Raw genomic sequence first — 16,395 nt, forward strand, 5'->3', positions numbered from 1 at the left:
CATAAAATATTAAATATGTGAGAGTGTGAATTTAATTATTGTTAAAATTAAAATTATTTAAAAACTCCGTTATCAACTGAATATATAATTTTTAAAATAAATTGAAATCGGTAATGTTGAATTAAGATTATTATAATAATGATAAAGTACTTAAAAATAAAGTTAAATTTATTTACAAAAAAATCAGAGCAATTCAGCCATGTCAGTGGCCTGATTCAAAAAAGACAAAATTGGATTGTTCATACTATAATTTTTGGATAATTTATGGTACCATATTTTTTGAAATAGTTTGAAACGATATATGAAAGAATCGACTCTGTTTGCATTTTTTATATTGTCATTAGATTTCTAATGGAAAGTTCACGTGGCCGTTAAATCATGCAGTAAGTACATGCAAAAGATGAGAATTGCACCCCTGATATCACAATTTAGGATACTTTGCAATATTAATACATATCATATCCTCCAGTTCTATTAAGAATTTGTTTATGACTCTTTAAGTTCACATTTTAGTTAGATTAGAATTTGTATCACGGATATAATTTATTTGGCAATCTCAATTAACTAACCACCCCATATTAACTCCTTAGTTGGAGGGTACTTATTACCATGAGTCGTCATCTAATAATGTTCTATGGCACTAAAAGGAAATGTTTATTTATATTCACAAAGAGTAGTTATTTACACAACGATACCAATTTTCGAAGTATAAAAAATATTCTTTGTTTATTTTTCACCCATCCCAAATCAAATTTTTATTATCATTTAATATATTTATACTATCTATCTGTACTAATATAAAAAAAAAGTTCACTCACAAATAATGATTTGTAACATAATTTTTATTTTAAATATAATATGTGGATTTATATATTTTATTTTTATATATTATATATATTAAAACATAAAAATAATTAACTGTATGTCCGTAAGAACCACTTAACATAACGACCAGTTAAAAAAAGAAAATACCGAATGTCAAAATAGTGTGTGACAGTGTGTGGACGGCGGCAAGCAGCAAAAGAAATATCAGTAGGGCAAATATGTAAATAAAGCAAAGCATCAAGGGCAATTCCGATGAAATTACTCATATAAATACCGAAATATCTGCCCTCTTCCACCTCTCTCGCATCTTCCGGTGAAGGAGTGAAGGTGAGTACTGCTGTCTCTCCCCAGTCCCCACCGTTTTTTTGCGCTTTCGGTCCCCAAATCTAGGGCTTCTCCTCCTCAGTTGCCCAATTACTTTTTCGCTAATCTCTTCAATCTAATCCATTTTTACTTTCCTCGCGTACTACTAACCTAAACTTCTTCTTGAATCTAGCTTATTAACTGAATAAGCTCGGTTTCTGTTGTGAGTTTAAATTGCTAAATTTACTCATTCCACTCATTCCAGTTTCGTGGTTTAATGCGATTTTGGTGCATTGCCATTCAATTATGCTTATGTTTACAAGGGTTTGATTTTCTGCGATGCTAGTCAACTCTGATTATATTACCAATTAGATCGGGAACATTTCCCTTTTGGTGATACTTGATTTTTATTTTCTTTCTGAAGTATAATTTGCTTCAAAAGAACTGGATGGCCCCTGGAAAGTGTTAAACTCTTTCCATTTTCAGTCTGATCTTCAGTTTGTTGAGGATGAACTAGTTACAACACATTATTATTTACTACATTTGTCAGGTTGTATTTTTTATGAAGCCTATTACTTTATGACAGTGGCTTAATTACTTTTTCAGTTTATCGAAGACGAACCAGTTAAGACACAGCCTCTGTATTGTTTTAATATTTTGCTGCAGCTCAACTTTTAGCTGTAAATAGCCAACTTATGGTTTTCTGCAAAATTTAACTTGTTGAATGTATTTTTCTTGTGCACTGCATCATTTCTTATGATTGTTTATGCTGATTGTCTAATATTCTATTATATGTTTGTTTCTAGGTTTGCATCATGGAGAGTATTCACAGCTTTTGGCAGTTGGGTGATGAGCTCCGAGGACAGTCAAAAGTCTCAGAGGATCACAAATGGTTGGTGGCTGCTTCAAAATTGGCTGAGCAGACAAGGCCAAAGGCTGAGCATAGGATTAACCTTGATCTCTCAAAGGGTTCTGCTGAAGTGAGACCAAGGGACAATTATGGATTTCAGGAAGACAACAAGTTTGAAAGTTTTAATTTCAACATGTTAAACTTGGAAAGCAAGATGAATGAGAACATAACAAAAAATTCCCCTAGAAATGTCATTTACAATATGAACCCGATTTATCAGAATCCCAATGCCAGCTTCGCGGGAAATGTAACTGGAGGCAAGTATAGCAGTATCAGCAACAGCAAGGAGCATAACAACAACAATAGCAGCAATAATAGTAACAGCAAGGAGGACAGCGCAAATGCAAGCAATGCTGTTGACAAAAGGTTTAAGACCTTGCCTGCAGCCGAGATGCTCCCCAGGAGTGAGGTCCTTGGTGGATACATCTTTGTCTGCAACAATGATACAATGCAGGAGGATTTGAAGAGACAACTCTTCGGTAATTACATGAATTTTCTCCCTTCAAAATTGCATATTGTTAGACTTTAGATAATTGACTTGAAATAACTGCACCATGTTGTGTAATCTATTGCTGGAGGTCTCTGAGATCTAAATGCTCTTGGTTTAAGTGTGGTTATCTCTCTCTTTTTTTTTTTTTTTTTTCCTTTTCTTCTGAGAGCATCAAAATCGACGATGTTAGCCTTCCACTGTCTGGTGCTGTAGATTATATATAATTCAGTTATTGTTCTTACCAGATAGGGATGTTTTGGAAGGGTAACGCAAGAAGGGGATTTATGTCTGAGAGAACTTTTGGTCTCATTGTTGGCTTACATGTACCAGATGCTCTTAGAGCTCCATATCTAAAATACCGCTTTTCTTGTTGTGTTGATTCTAACTGTATGTGTAGTATTTTGGGTTTTATTGTTATTCTGGATGCTTACCACTCTGCATTTCTTTTGTAGGTTTGCCACCAAGATATAGAGACTCCGTGAGGGCAATAACACCTGGTTTACCTCTGTTCCTCTACAATTACACCACTCACCAGTTGCATGGTATTTTTGAGGTATGTAAGCAATATTCTGTCCAGTCTGGTATGATTTACTTTCATGCCACACATTTCAATGTGCAGTTGTGGCAACTGGCCTAGTGTTATATTTGTGCAACAAGGATGAAATTCTATGAGCTTTTCCATGGAAATCGGCTTTTTCATAAAAGAGCAAGTTGAATTCACTGTTCTTGATTAATTTGATAAAATGCTAAGTTTGGAGCCTTAACTTCGCATACTTGAGCTATGAATAGTACATATTCTTCCCGTGATTTTCTACCTCGCTATTGAACTTCTTTTAGACTGTTTTCACACTCACTTTTCATGCGCAGGCAGCAAGTTTTGGGGGTACCAACATTGATCCTACTGCTTGGGAAGATAAAAAATGCAAAGGTGAATCAAGGTTCCCTGCCCAGGTAAAGATGTCACCTCTAGTAGCTACAATCTTTACTTTTTACATGCATACGAATTGGGTTTGTGTTCATATCGTGATTCTTGACTTGGCTCTCTGTCGTTTTAACTAGGTAAGAATTCGTGTGAGGAAAATTTGCAAGCCTCTTGAGGAAGATGCTTTTAGGCCAGTTTTGCATCATTATGATGGTCCTAAGTTCCGACTTGAGCTCTCTGTACCTGAGGTTAGTTTCAATCCTCAATATTCCCAGTGGTGAATTTCTACTCATTTCGCATTGAATGGGAGCTGATTGTCTTTACTCTGTGTGGTATTTCAGACTTTGGACTTGCTAGATCTTTGTGAACAAACCGGTGCATAAAATGTTGTGCATTTTAATCCCAGCTCAGCATAAGCAATTATATAGCGTAAGTCTATGCTGTAGTCTTGGTGGAGTATGGATGTGGATTTTCACAGATTTTCCTTGGAGCGCAAGCTTGGGAGCAAATCTGGTTGTGAGATATTCTCGAGAGTTAGGATTGGCTTGTGTGTAATAGAATAAATGTAATCTGTTTCTGTGAAGATGCAAGTAGCTTCACGATATTTACCTTGTAATCTTATAGACAACTTGTGAGAAACATGGAGGCTCTGTCATAATATGAACAGATGTATTTTCATATTGTCCAAAGGGCTTCAACAACTTGTGCAGTTATCTCTCACGGTTATGTCACTAAAACCAAGTCTGCTCGACGTGGGGCTGCTTCCTCCTCACTTTCAAGTTCCAATTCAATGATGAGTAAGTTTTGTTTTTTCAGGTGAACTCTGGCACTCCTGAAATCAGCCCATTAGAATCCAAATGTCCTCCAGTTGTATGTATTAGCACTTAATGACTTCCCATGTTAATAGTAGCATATTAAATTAACAGCATCCATCTTTATAATTGGGTGCTAAGAAATTGTGTGCATCCGTCTACTCCCAAAAGCAGAAAGATCCTCTCCCAATTACTAAAAAAGTATAAGACGGTCCGGTATGAAGCTGAAAGGTGTTTCAGGTGGTATATATGCATATGCATATTCGGGGCTGCAAACTATAGAAGTTATAGCTATTGCACTTAAAGTTACATAATATTCAAAGTGCTGTTATATCCTAAACCTAGGAGAAAAACATGTCGTAAGATGCATACTCCGGACCAGAAAGGGTAGAAATACCCTGAATGATGGATCACACATAGGGAGATGAAAACTAAAGGGCAATTTTTCCTTTTTCATTATTTTTTCCGCAGAAATGATTTGCACATACTTTCACTGGGCCCCAGCATGTAAAAACGCCGATACATTAATGGGCAACTGAAACAAGAAAGGTTCGGATCTTCTGCAGAAGCTCAGCTTTCACAGAATCTGGTATTGAAGCTGCATCAGTAAGAAAATTCGTCAGAAGAAAGATGCAGATGTTGACAAAATATGCGTGCATGATGGTGAAAATGAAGCTAAGTTGAAGCAACCACATTAAGTTCTTAACAGAGGTCAGAAGCAGTACTTTAAGCTTTAGGTGAAAAGGCTATGTTAATAAATTTCCCATTTGTCTTTATTTTCATTTCTGTTACCGTAAATGAAAAGACTGATAAAAAAGAAGTCATTTCCACAAAAAAGAAAACAACAGAAGAAAATAAGATACATGGGGAAATAAATTTGTCATAAGATGTCATATAAACCTGATTAACGGGCCCTATTCCAACTTTAAGACAAAGTAAAATGATTACCAAATACATTCATAAAAATTTTCATTACCTAACCTGATTATAGGGCCCTGTTCCAAATTTAAGACAAGTAAAATGATTTACCAAATAAAGTTAATGAAAAAGTTTATTACCTCTGCCTTTTGGGGTAATTGCACGGACTAGATCATCAACAGTGACATTCTCCCTCCCGTTCTTCTTTATAAATGCCCTAAAAATATACTATTGAATCAAAATTTCATGCCTGGAGAACAGTGAAGCAGATTGGGTGCAAGCAGAACTGACACCACGGATGGGAGCAGTAAAGTCCAAGTACATATACAGGCAGATTGTAGGAGAAGGATTGCCCTCTATCACAAGACGCAGAATATTTTATTATGCATGTGTAAACACACATGAGCATTCAAAAACACGGAGACAGAGGTTCTAACATACATATGCCTAAAGAGTGAGGAGAAAGGAATATAAGTAACCCAGATCCCACCACTGATCGTAATGGCAAAGTTCACAGTTCATGTATCATAGTAATGTTTGACCAAAGGCTATGAGCAAGAAAATCTGCATCTAAGAGCAGAAAAGTGCACGCTCATCATTGATGCTAAACAACTTTATTCCAGATTTTACAAGATCTTTTTAGCAAGTCAGGTACACTTCTCTAATACTTCATTTCAGGTAGAAAACTGGATGGTAGAAGTGTACCATAATGAAAAACTTGGGCTTTTTTGGCTTTCTAATGCTGATCAATATAGGTTCCTGCCCTAATATTTCCTATATAGCCAATTCAAGTCTGCTAATTCTTCCAAATGGACTTGTGAAAGTTATTCAGCCATTTGAACGTCCATAATCATATAGGGTCAAAAATAGATTACAAATTAGCAAGAAAATATCCCCTTTTCTGGTAGGAAAATAAGAGAACCAGAAGCACAGGATTAGATAAAACTTTGTCTGTGAAAGCAAAATTGTGACAAAAAGCGCAAAGTCAGATTCAAAGAAGAAGGCTTATTTACTAAATCGAAGCTAATCACTAAATCACGGAGCTCAACTTATTTTACTTCATGAAATAGAACTTTCAGCAGAAGATACAATGTTCATCACATTAGATTACTGAGTAGGGGTTATCAAGGACAAGAAAGAGTACCTGCAAAGAGCTCTCATTTCATCCTTCCACCCGCACTCCACCAGCCTCTCCCTCACCAGCTCCATCAACCGCTCCTTCTCTCCACTTTCAATCAACTAAAGATCCAGAAAATCAAGCTACCATCATTGTAGCAGCACAGAAATGGAAAAGTAAATAAGTGAAAAATGGAGTGAAGAGAGACCTTAATATTGACGATTTCGAGAAGCGTAGGCTCCTTTGGTCGATCATCTTCGTCATCATCCCGTACGTCCGGAGTCGGCGGTCGATTCACCGAATGCCTTCTACTCCTATTTTGCAAATAAACTTACCAATTACATTAAAGAACAAACGAGAAAGAAGATCCATAATTGAAAATTGAGATTGATTTATGAGATTTTTCATGTTAAAATAGGAGTGAGCAAATATTTACATTACGTAGCAGAGCACAGCAGAGCGGTTGACTGATCTTTGCGGATGGGGAAACTAGGGCAGTTTTGACGGGTAAAATTGGAAGAAGCGGTCGATATCCATTTTTCCAATTTTACCCCTCAATTTAATCGAATTTACCAATCTCTCATTTTTCATTCGTTCTAGAAAGCTAATTAATTAATAGATATATCAATAGAAAATTCTAATTCATATCGAATTTGTTTGAATTTAAACAAATTATATAATAAGATTTGTTTTATTAGCGTACAATTCAGAAAACGTGACTAATAATATGACAACTGTATGGTACGAAAATTCCTATATCAACACAAAAAGAGTTGATTAAATGAATTAATGATGGGTTGGTGAACATTCTGATTTGTTTGGAGTTGGGATTGTTTCTCCTACTCATACTGCAAACTGCAAATTCAATACATATAAACCACAGGATTGGATTCCTTCTTATTTCTTGGACTATTAGTATTCATGTTGTTGTCTTCTTTCACAGCCTACTCTAAATCATGTGTGATGGCTCTTCCTCACACACACTCACAAGCCTTCTCTTCGTCCACATCTTCTCTTTTAATATCAACCTCAAACTCCTTCAGCAATATTCTTGGTCGTGCCATACAATTCTGGAGTCCTCTCCATTGATTGAGTTGAGAATATGCCGGGACTAAGAGCGCCTTCCGACTATTCCCAAGAACCTCCTCGCCACCCTGCTCTTCTCGTTAATTCTAAGGTTTCCTCCTTATCTCTCATTATACATATATAATCAATCACTCCACTCCAGTGCTTTCTAATGATTAACATGATCAATCTTGTTTTGTGGTTCAGGAGCCTTTCAATGCGGAGCCACATCGTTCAGCTTTAGTTTCATCTTATGTGACGCCTGTCGAATTCTTCTATAAGAGGAACCACGGACCAGTTCCAGTAGTCGATGACATTGACAAGTCCGATGTCTACCCTTTTCCTGTTACTACAGATTTTCGACATTTTATGAATAAAATGTGTGATTCTGTCTGATTTGGTTGAGCAGATACAGTGTTTCTATCAGGGGCCTAATAGAACATCCCAAAGAGCTCTACATGAAAGATATCCTGTGAGTGAACAAATATGTATGCTTTTGAGCTCTTCTTGTTTTCTTGCCATATTCCCTAGGTTGCTTGAAGAAGAGCCATTTACTGTCTGTCTCATGAATGACAGGAAGCTTCCAAAATATGCCATCGCTGCCACCCTACAGGTATATTTTCCTCATAATTCTTCTTGTTGTTCTTTTCTCTATAAATGATCTTTTAGCCCACGCTTTGCGTTGTTCACAGTGTGCTGGCAATAGGAGGACGGCCATGAGCAAAACTCGAAAGGTTAGAGGAGTTGGATGGGACATTAGTGCCATAGGAAATGGTTAGTCCATCTTGAGATGCATTGTCTGTGATTTTTAAGGTGAATGTGGTACAGAAAGAGAGAGCACCTCAGATGGTAATGTTGTAATGAAATATAAAGAGACGACAAATACAGTTGCTGTAGACTCAGGTTCTAGAAAGTATAGCATGCCAACAGCTTCTCGGAAAGATTGAAGTTCTCCCTCTCTTTCTCTCTCTGTGTGTGTGTTTCTGGTGATGTTTTCCTTCTGCCGAGCATTCTCTTTTCCTATTTGCCACTTTAGCTTCTTTTTAGAATGGTTAGTGCCCTGAAGGCAGTCAGAGTTATTTCATGAAACCCAGACTTGCTTCTGTTTTCCGAAATTATAGTTCTTTCAAGGAGCAGTTTTTGCTAGTGGGTCAGAATCTTTTTACATTAAGAGACATTTTGGACTCTGTTATAAATTCTGCTGCAAGTGAATTCACCTCAGAACTGTGGCAGGGGCATGTTGCGTGCCGTTTTTAAATGTGAATTGCATATACCTCTTTAATGCTTTCTGCTTCCTTATGTTCCTGAAGATCCATTTTCTCCTGATGCAAAAATTTACCCCTTTTTGGTGGAGGAAAAATTGTGGAAGTGATCAAGTCCATTGACTACTTTAAGTAGGTTATTTCGCTCATATGGTCTAACTGTTACCATAGCCCAGCATGTGTTTTGAAAATCTATAATTAGCTAATACACACTGAGAAAATGAGCTACTCGTTTCTCTAGATGATGCTACCGGACGATTTCAGTAATATGTGAAAAGAACTCCTTCAGTATTCCAGTTTTCTTTCTGTTTATGTTTACTTTCATACCTTTGTACATGTTGTGTGCAGCTGTTTGGGGTGGGGCAAAATTAGCAGATGTTCTCGAACTGTTTGGTATTCCTAAGTCCTCAAATAAATCACCGTGTGGGGGAAGACATGTAGAATTCATAAGCATCGATAGGTGTAAGGTAAATAGTTTGTGCCTTTTGTTTCTCATCATATCATTACTTCTCAGTAGCACAGAGGAAGTGTCACCCAGCCTGAGCTATTATTTTATCACAGGAAGAGAACGGAGGCCCTTATAAATCATCAATTCCATTAAGTCAGGCCACAAACCCTGAAGCTGATGTTTTACTAGCTTATGAGATGAATGGAGAGGTATTCTTTACTTGTCCGCATGAACTAAATCTTTTCGAGTCCAACATTTTCAATCTTCATGTTTGTATTTTCTGTGCAAAGACTCTTAACAGGGATCATGGATATCCCCTGCGCGTGATTGTCCCTGGTGTTATTGGTGCTCGTTCTGTCAAATGGCTTGATTCCATCAATATCATTGCAGAAGAATGCCAGGTAAAAACTGCCTGATGTCTGGGCTCAGTGGAGACTCTGGCTGCTTTATGAACTGTATACTCCTTCTCTGTAGGGCTTCTTTACGCAAAAGGATTATAAAATGTTTCCACCTTCAGTCAATTGGGATAACATCGATTGGTCGACAAGGCGGCCACAAATGGATTTTCCTGTTCAGGTATTCTTCAGTGTGCTTCTAATCTATAGGCTGTAATGGATATGAGTATCATCACCTCAAACTGCAATCTATTTTTCTTCTCATCTGTTGCAATGGTATAGTGCTTACATGTGCAATCGATTAGAACTGTTGTCGCCTTTGCAGATAGTTTATTTTCTTCTAAGATTGCTCAAATATAATGGTTCTCCCATGTGCTGCTTGCAGAGTGCAATATGTTCTCTCGACGATGTAAACAATGTAAAACCTGGAAAGGTCAGTCTGGTTTCGGTATACATTATATTTTTATCATAGTATGCTTGCACTTCAGTATAGGGCATGCTGTATTTTTCATCAATCAAATTTGTATGCTCAATTTGCAATCTATTGAGATTTCATGTGAGTACTTACTTTTATGGGCCTTGGCTCTTCTCTTGTAGCTGATGGTTTCCACCTAGAAACTCAGTCCTATGTTCTCATTCACTAAAATTTGTTTAAAAAATTAGCAGATAAATATCAAGGGTTATGCAGTATCAGGAGGCGGACGAGGCATAGAGAGAGTTGATGTATCCATAGATGGTGGGAAGACGTGGGTGGAAGCCTCCAAATCTCAGAAAGCTGGAATTCCATATATTTCTGATGATACAAGTAGTGATAAATGGGCATGGGTGCTTTTTGAGGCTGAGGTCGACGTCCCAGAGACCACTGAAATTGTTGCCAAAGCGGTATGCTTTTCGTTCTTGCAATAAATGTTTTGAGTTGGAGTGAGTAAGGTACTCCTGCAGTGATGATCACATATAACGATGGCTTTCTTGGTTTTCTATCTCACCTCACTGAAATTGTTCTTCCCTGCTATTCTTCATTAACTTTGAGGATTTGTGGAATCACATACAGGTGGATATAGCTGGAAATGTCCAACCGGAAAATGCAGAAGTAATTTGGAACTTGAGGGGGATACTAAACACCTCATGGCATCGAGTTAATGTTCAGATTAGTCACTCTAATCTGTAGGCAAAAGCAGTGAGGCCCTTCCCTACCACCCTTCTGCATGGACAGCAAACTGTTAAGCGCCTGAGAAGTGATAGATATTGGTATAAGAGATATTTGCCATCCCTTGTGATTTTTAGGCGATAGTTCTGATTTTCCTCTGTTTTGTTTAAATGGTATATCTGTTGCCTCTTGGTAACAAATTCTTTGTTTCCATGCTTGCTTCTATGCCTCATTGCTAAACATGTACCTTTTTATTGTTTGTTTTTCCTATTTTCAACTCAGGAATCTTACCAATCAAAACAAGAACAATAACAATAATCCAACAAAAGAAAAAGAAGCCTAAACAGTGGTTTTTATGCCCAGGGAAAAAATATCACTACCAACATTATCAGAATTCAGCAGCGTATCGAGTGAATTGATCCCACCTAGCTGCTTTCACATTTTTCGTAAATTCCAATTTTTATGGCGCAGCAAACACTAACTAATCCAACAATAAATTTACATCCAGCACTGCTGGAATTCCTAGATATTCTAAATTCTACTTCTTCCAGGATGCATGTCTTCCTTTTGGTTCTCTAGTGAAGACAATTGCAGCATTGGCACTTCCAAAATCCACCTCGAGTAGTTCACTGAAGAATACCAAAAAAAGAAAACAGATAATTCTTCTAGGTTTTAGTATTCCAGTTGATTCAGGTGCTGCTTGGGGCATCTGCTGACGGCTTTCGGTTAAGGTAGCGAATAACGGCATCTTCAACCCTGTCATGTCATTAAGGGATTTCAACAACTTTAATATGCCATTTGAATAGCAAATATGAATTTGAAAGGGCAGCACATAGCAGATATGTTTCCAGCCCAAAACAATGCCAAAAAGTTCCGTATTTGTCATCTATACATATTGAATAAATGATTTAAAGTTGAACAAACATCAAAAACTGGAGGCAATATGCTCTAATGCAGATTGCCAATAAATCTTAATATTGTTCCGATTAACTAAATTGTCACCCAAGGAAATAATGTTCAAAGACATTTTCACCGAAAGCAACATTTGTTTTCCAGCTGATTTGCGGTGACCTATGATGATACAAGTTCCACATACATTTCACAGAGTTGAGAAATAAGAATTCTATAAAAGCAAAGAGATAAAAGAATTAATACAAAGTCAACAAATATGAACCATACCAGGGTTGGTTGTAGAAATCTGAATGCCGCTCTTTTTCTGCATTGCGACTTGCTTCCCCAGCAACAAGCTTGAGATCCTTGTTTTGAGAATCTATGAGGGCATTAATAAACTCTACAGGCGACTGACTAAATCCTAGAAAGAATGCCCTTCTACGACGGTGCTCGTGGATCTTTCTTATAGCAGTACAAATTGCATCATCACAGGCTTCAATCTCTTTTGACTTTTCAGTATTGGCTAACAAAGCATTCAATTCTCTTTGAATTGGGAAGGGTATATCAACTAATACATCATAGCATGCAGTTCCGACAGGACTATTTCCTGAAAGTTTGATCCTGTGTTCTAAATGTATGGGTTGTGGAGGAAAGAGGTGGGGTGTAATTTTTTGTGTGACTGATGTGAACTTCATCTTGCCTTCCCCAAATACTTTTTGGAGTTGCGGATCACAATTGAAAGAAGATGGATCATCTGGACACTGCAATTTTCTAGCCTTGACATAGTGCCATATCGCAGCCATGATTCTTGCACGAGTATCAACCTCAATACCTAACAGATCCATCAAAGCAGCTGAAAGCTTATACTTCTCAGGCATATAATTCATTTCTAATCTTATGCTTGCAGTGAATTCCTGATCCCCTTTCCTTTTCACCTCAAAGCCTTCATGAGGAGCAGATGATCGGGCACTATCCCATATAATCAAATGGTTATCAGGGTATACTTTCTGGTCCAAAGTGATAGTAACTCTTTTGAAAAATGAAGAGAACTCAGGATAATAGGAGCTTGATTTCTGTATCATGGCAGCCTGGTCGGAATCTGTTCCTTCCTCCAAAATCCTCCCTACAATTTTAAGAGTCCAAGTAGGGGGCTCGGCATTTGGCTTCTTAGGAATAGTGCGAACCTGATTAGCGAAAGTATTAAATACATAAATACGGAGAGTTTTCTGATTGAATGTTGGGGTCTTCAAAGCCTCTTGAATATCAATTTTTTTCCTTGTCAAAGCAGCATCCACGCGAGACTCGAACTCAAGGAGCTGCGTGTAAAGAGCAGATTCCGGCAAAATAGCGGCGACTCTTTCCTGTAACTGTTTCTCAGGAAGCTTCTGCTTCTTCCTGCGAGCAGCAGCAGAAGCTTCCATTGTCCTCAATGGGGAGGCAGTGTTGGAAGGCGAGAAGCTTGGCGGGCGTACTGGTGGCTTTTGTGGAAATCTTTTGGCACTCGCACTTCCAGCTCCTGAAACAGAGGGCGATGGCGAACCCAAATTTGCGACCCCACTTGCATGAGCCTGGTTAAATGAAATTCCCTGAGCAGCTTGCAACTGAGCTTGGAACTGAGCGTGGGCTGCCTGCACTTGAGCTTGGGCATGAGCCTGAGCCTTTGACTGAGCCTGCGCAATGGCTTGTGCTTGTGCAGCAGTAAGCTGGAACTGGCCTGGAAATCCAGATCCCATTTGTTGCTGTGGAGATGGATTCACAGGCAAAGAATTTCCAAATGGGGATGAAGCACCAATGTTCTTTTGTAGGTTATTGTTATTTGCAGACATGGCCATATCTCTGGGGAAAAAGTTCAACTGAGAGGATCTGTAATTTTCATTGGCAGATTCCGAAAGAGTCGTGGATTTCAATACTGAAATTTTATAGAAGGGAACCACATTTTGGCATGTAAAAGCTTCACATAAATAACTTTATCAAGAGGGATATGATGATGATGATGGCAATTAACTTGTCAGCTAAATCAAGCATAATCATTCACAATACGGAGACTTGACATCTGATAAAAACCAAAATTTGGTTACCAAGACTCAAAAATAACTGAAAATTAATCGAGACATTCTGCATCAGCCAGGAAGTCTATCCTACACCCAAGAGAAGGAATTATTACGTTGCTTGCTCCTCCTCCGCCTTCACCAGGAAAAAGAACAAAGGAAAACAACAAGAAGAAGAAAACCCTAAACCCTCACAATACCAATTACGCTTCTCGAATTTTTTCAAGAAAGGAGGAATGGCTAACAAGAATCTCCGGATCCCAAGAAAGTCACACTTTTGAAAACCGAAGTAGCTATGTCACTAGTTACAACTAAATTCAGGTGAGATTAAACATACAAAACCGGAAACTCAGGAAAAAGCGATTGTCCAAATCGATGAAAAAAAGGTTGGCGCGGAAGCTGAGGATAAACTCACACAGGAAATAGGAAGCAGAATCTGAGGGACAGTGAGAGTCTGCTGACCGATTCGTTTTGCTTCTCCTTCGCCCCTCAGCTCGCCCACTGATCTCGCTTTAATCTTCACTTGCTCTCACCTGCCCCTATACTATACTTGTCACTTCAACTCCAATCCATGGGCCTAAACACACATTGGGCAGCTGTCTCTATACTCTACATTATGCTTTTGTACATTATTTCGGCTGTATTAAAAATTTTCAGCCCTATATTCTATCTTGGAGCTTATACATTTTTGTAGTCTTTATTTATTTATTTTTAACATACTAATGCACACACTCAAGTTCGAATGCAAAATTTTTGATAAAAAAGTTTTAGGCCAAAATTGCCCGACTGTCTTTTTGGGGGGTGTTCTTGGTATTTATGCTACATAGTTCTGAAATATTCAAAATTTAGCTGGTGGAATACACTCAATTTTAAAGTAGAGGTAAGAATTTGTAAGCTTATGAGTGAAAAATAATGGATAGATACAATAAAAAAGTAGAATACTTTAGTAATTTCACATTTGGCACATTTAATTGGTGTTGTTAAATTGTTAAGAGTGTAAAGAATTTCACATATGACACACCAAATTAAATACTAGGGGTGATGATACTGTGGTTTTGATTTTTTTAAAAGTTATTTCTAAATTGAATTGTCCGGTACATAAAAGTCAAATACATAGCTGAAGTCGTTAAGTAATAAAATGTAAAAAGTTTCAAAATGAATAAAGTTAGATACACAATATTTCAAGATATAATACAACTAAAATATTTTAAAAATATCTCGAACGCCAAGTTTAAAATGCAATGATATTTAATAAACCAGATAGTTCTGCGGTAGAAATAGAAAAGTTAATATTAGCAAAAAGATCAAAAATAAAAAATCATAAATAAATATATTTAATTATTCATACAAATTCAAGTATGGTGAAGATTCGTGTTAAATTAATTTTATATGTCCAATTGAGAAGAAAAGAGAGAACAGGGGACGGCGAGAAAGAGGAAAGAGGAAAAGGGGTGAGAGAAAAGATGAGGGGAAATAAAATTAGTATATAAATAAATATAGGTTGAGATGTATTTATAGTCTAAGGTGCATTAAAACTCCCTTAGAAGAAGAAAAGGAGGATAATAACACAGGCACCATCATCAGTGTCTATCTGCAATAGTAAGAAAATATGACTACCCAAACACTCCTGTCTCTTTGTTCTTCTTCCAATAGTTTGAACTCAGGCCATCATAACAGAGCAGTTCAAAATGAAGTGGCTAAGCCGATTTCTGCCACTATCAAAAGGCTCCCACTGCAGCTCATCACCCTCCGGACAACATGTGTATATAGCCATGTTATTACCTCCACAAGAAACAGCTGATGCTCCTATTACAAGAAGTTGGTTCCCCAACGACTTGAACGCCACTCCCCAACCTCTGTTGCTATCGGCTCTAACCGGAACTGCCCCCAACTGCTTCCATGCATTACTCTTCTTTATGTACACCTTCAACTGATTAGAAGAAGCCTCGAGCGAGTAAAGCTCGTTATTTACTACTGCAAGGAGAGGAGGCGAGTGTGATGATTGCACAGGATCATCTTTCAGCATGTCTGGTATCAGTTCCCATCTGTTTCTCGCCTCATCAAAGAATTCACCGCACGTTAGCTCTCCATCTTCATTCCTACCTCCGATCACGTAAAACTTATTGTCCATGTAACATCCGGAGCAGAGTTTCCTCTTCCTTTTCATCCTAGGAAGTTGTTCCCAGGATCCACTGTCCGGGTTATATTTTTCAGCCGTGTCGTAGATTTGGACAGTTCCCAAACCAGCCCCCATGCCACCGGCCACATAAGCACAGTCACCGCAAGTTGCAGACGCGAACAAGCATCTTGGGCTGATCATGGATGGACCTTTGAACCATTTATTCTCAGCCAATTCATACCTCCAAACAACCAGACCATCGATCTCTCTGCCCGAAACGAGCAAATGAGTGCCAGCACAAAGTGATTCTTTATCCCCAGAGGCAAAACAAGGATCTGATGGGAGAACCGGGAGCTTCCTATGGGACTTGAATTCGCGATCAAATGCCCACCAACTCCTTTCCCCACTCGCAAACATGAAAACGGAAGCCTCTCTAAATCCTATCTCTCTTCTGATCTGGTAAAGGTCGCCGCTTTTTAGAAGATTCATACACCTCTTGTTCACAAAGTTTAATTTCCAATGCTCCGACCTTGGGAGCCTAGCAAAAATTAGACTCTCTAACTCGTAGCTAAGAGACGAAATGTCGGAATAATCTGCATCCTGAGGTCCTTCTCCGGACATACTATCAGAAGGATTGGATCCACTCTGATCTGAGTTACCCCAAATTTCAGACATCCTAATCCTTTTACTGGGATCTGTCAGATCACTGTTGCTAAAACTGGA

General features: G+C 38.0%; 5 protein-coding genes across 7 annotated transcripts; 2 read left to right on the forward strand and 3 right to left on the reverse strand.

Moving 5' to 3' along the window:
- On the forward strand, positions 1,024-4,159 carry LOC105176248 (B2 protein). The gene is made up of 6 exons (XM_011098985.2): positions 1,024-1,152; positions 1,935-2,517; positions 2,981-3,081; positions 3,396-3,479; positions 3,588-3,698; positions 3,792-4,159. The coding sequence occupies exons 2-6, from the start codon at positions 1,944-1,946 to the stop codon at positions 3,831-3,833; spliced, it is 912 nt and encodes a 303-aa protein (XP_011097287.1). The 5' UTR covers positions 1,024-1,152; positions 1,935-1,943; the 3' UTR covers positions 3,834-4,159.
- Positions 4,482-6,845, reverse strand: LOC105176247 (transcription and mRNA export factor SUS1). Its single transcript, XM_011098984.2, has 5 exons — positions 6,734-6,845; positions 6,506-6,611; positions 6,325-6,419; positions 5,321-5,397; positions 4,482-4,860 (listed from the first exon to the last, which is right to left on the reverse strand). Coding segments are annotated over exons 1-5 (354 nt in total). The 5' UTR covers positions 6,736-6,845; the 3' UTR covers positions 4,482-4,786.
- On the forward strand, positions 7,219-10,854 carry LOC105176249 (sulfite oxidase). 2 transcript variants are annotated; one of them, XM_011098986.2, is made up of 12 exons: positions 7,219-7,474; positions 7,570-7,685; positions 7,772-7,834; positions 7,939-7,975; positions 8,055-8,136; positions 8,973-9,091; positions 9,186-9,281; positions 9,363-9,473; positions 9,547-9,648; positions 9,853-9,900; positions 10,131-10,349; positions 10,519-10,854. In XM_011098986.2, the coding sequence occupies exons 1-12, from the start codon at positions 7,400-7,402 to the stop codon at positions 10,633-10,635; spliced, it is 1,185 nt and encodes a 394-aa protein (XP_011097288.1). In that variant the 5' UTR covers positions 7,219-7,399; the 3' UTR covers positions 10,636-10,854. The 2 variants fall into 2 exon arrangements, with proteins under 2 accessions (XP_011097288.1, XP_011097289.1); XM_011098987.2 differs by having other exon boundaries at positions 7,224-7,474; positions 10,134-10,349.
- Positions 10,980-14,179, reverse strand: LOC105176251 (SWI/SNF complex component SNF12 homolog). 2 transcript variants are annotated; one of them, XM_020698613.1, is made up of 3 exons: positions 13,969-14,179; positions 11,794-13,341; positions 10,980-11,370 (listed from the first exon to the last, which is right to left on the reverse strand). In XM_020698613.1, exons 2-3 carry the CDS (start codon positions 13,335-13,337, stop codon positions 11,304-11,306), a joined length of 1,611 nt encoding a protein of 536 aa, XP_020554272.1. In that variant the 5' UTR covers positions 13,338-13,341; positions 13,969-14,179; the 3' UTR covers positions 10,980-11,303. The 2 variants fall into 2 exon arrangements, with proteins under 2 accessions (XP_020554272.1, XP_011097291.1); XM_011098989.2 differs by having other exon boundaries at positions 11,794-13,368.
- Positions 15,006-16,389, reverse strand: LOC105176252 (F-box/kelch-repeat protein At3g27150-like). The gene has a single exon (XM_011098990.2). The coding sequence runs from the start codon at positions 16,345-16,347 to the stop codon at positions 15,214-15,216; it is 1,134 nt and encodes a 377-aa protein (XP_011097292.2). The 5' UTR covers positions 16,348-16,389; the 3' UTR covers positions 15,006-15,213.

The sequence above is a fragment of the Sesamum indicum genome, linkage group LG13 (assembly GCF_000512975.1).
Source record: "Sesamum indicum cultivar Zhongzhi No. 13 linkage group LG13, S_indicum_v1.0, whole genome shotgun sequence".
NCBI classification, from domain to species: domain Eukaryota; kingdom Viridiplantae; phylum Streptophyta; class Magnoliopsida; order Lamiales; family Pedaliaceae; genus Sesamum; species Sesamum indicum.

What these genes read in the sequence shown, in the direction of transcription:
- LOC105176247 (XM_011098984.2), bottom strand. An exon ending in TCGAAATCGTCAATATTAAG is followed by an intron (nt 6,420 to 6,505) that starts GTCTCTCTTCAC and finishes CTGGATCTTTAG; the next exon opens with TTGATTGAAAGTGGAGAGAA. An exon ending in GAAATGAGAGCTCTTTGCAG is followed by an intron (nt 5,398 to 6,324) that starts GTACTCTTTCTT and finishes GTATATTTTTAG; the next exon opens with GGCATTTATAAAGAAGAACG.
- LOC105176252 (XM_011098990.2), bottom strand. Translation starts at nt 16,347, where the DNA reads ATGTCTGAAATTTGGGGTAACTCAGATCAGAGTGGATCCAATCCTTCT.
- LOC105176251 (XM_020698613.1), bottom strand. Translation starts at nt 13,337, where the DNA reads ATGGCCATGTCTGCAAATAACAATAACCTACAAAAGAACATTGGTGCT. An exon ending in GATTTCTACAACCAACCCTG is followed by an intron (nt 11,371 to 11,793) that starts GTATGGTTCATA and finishes ATGACATGACAG; the next exon opens with GGTTGAAGATGCCGTTATTC.
- LOC105176248 (XM_011098985.2), top strand. Translation starts at nt 1,944, where the DNA reads ATGGAGAGTATTCACAGCTTTTGGCAGTTGGGTGATGAGCTCCGAGGA. An exon ending in AGTTGCATGGTATTTTTGAG is followed by an intron (nt 3,082 to 3,395) that starts GTATGTAAGCAA and finishes TTTCATGCGCAG; the next exon opens with GCAGCAAGTTTTGGGGGTAC. An exon ending in TTGAGCTCTCTGTACCTGAG is followed by an intron (nt 3,699 to 3,791) that starts GTTAGTTTCAAT and finishes GTGGTATTTCAG; the next exon opens with ACTTTGGACTTGCTAGATCT.
- LOC105176249 (XM_011098986.2), top strand. Translation starts at nt 7,400, where the DNA reads ATGCCGGGACTAAGAGCGCCTTCCGACTATTCCCAAGAACCTCCTCGC. An exon ending in CTCTACATGAAAGATATCCT is followed by an intron (nt 7,835 to 7,938) that starts GTGAGTGAACAA and finishes CATGAATGACAG; the next exon opens with GAAGCTTCCAAAATATGCCA. An exon ending in CATTAGTGCCATAGGAAATG is followed by an intron (nt 8,137 to 8,972) that starts GTTAGTCCATCT and finishes TGTTGTGTGCAG; the next exon opens with CTGTTTGGGGTGGGGCAAAA.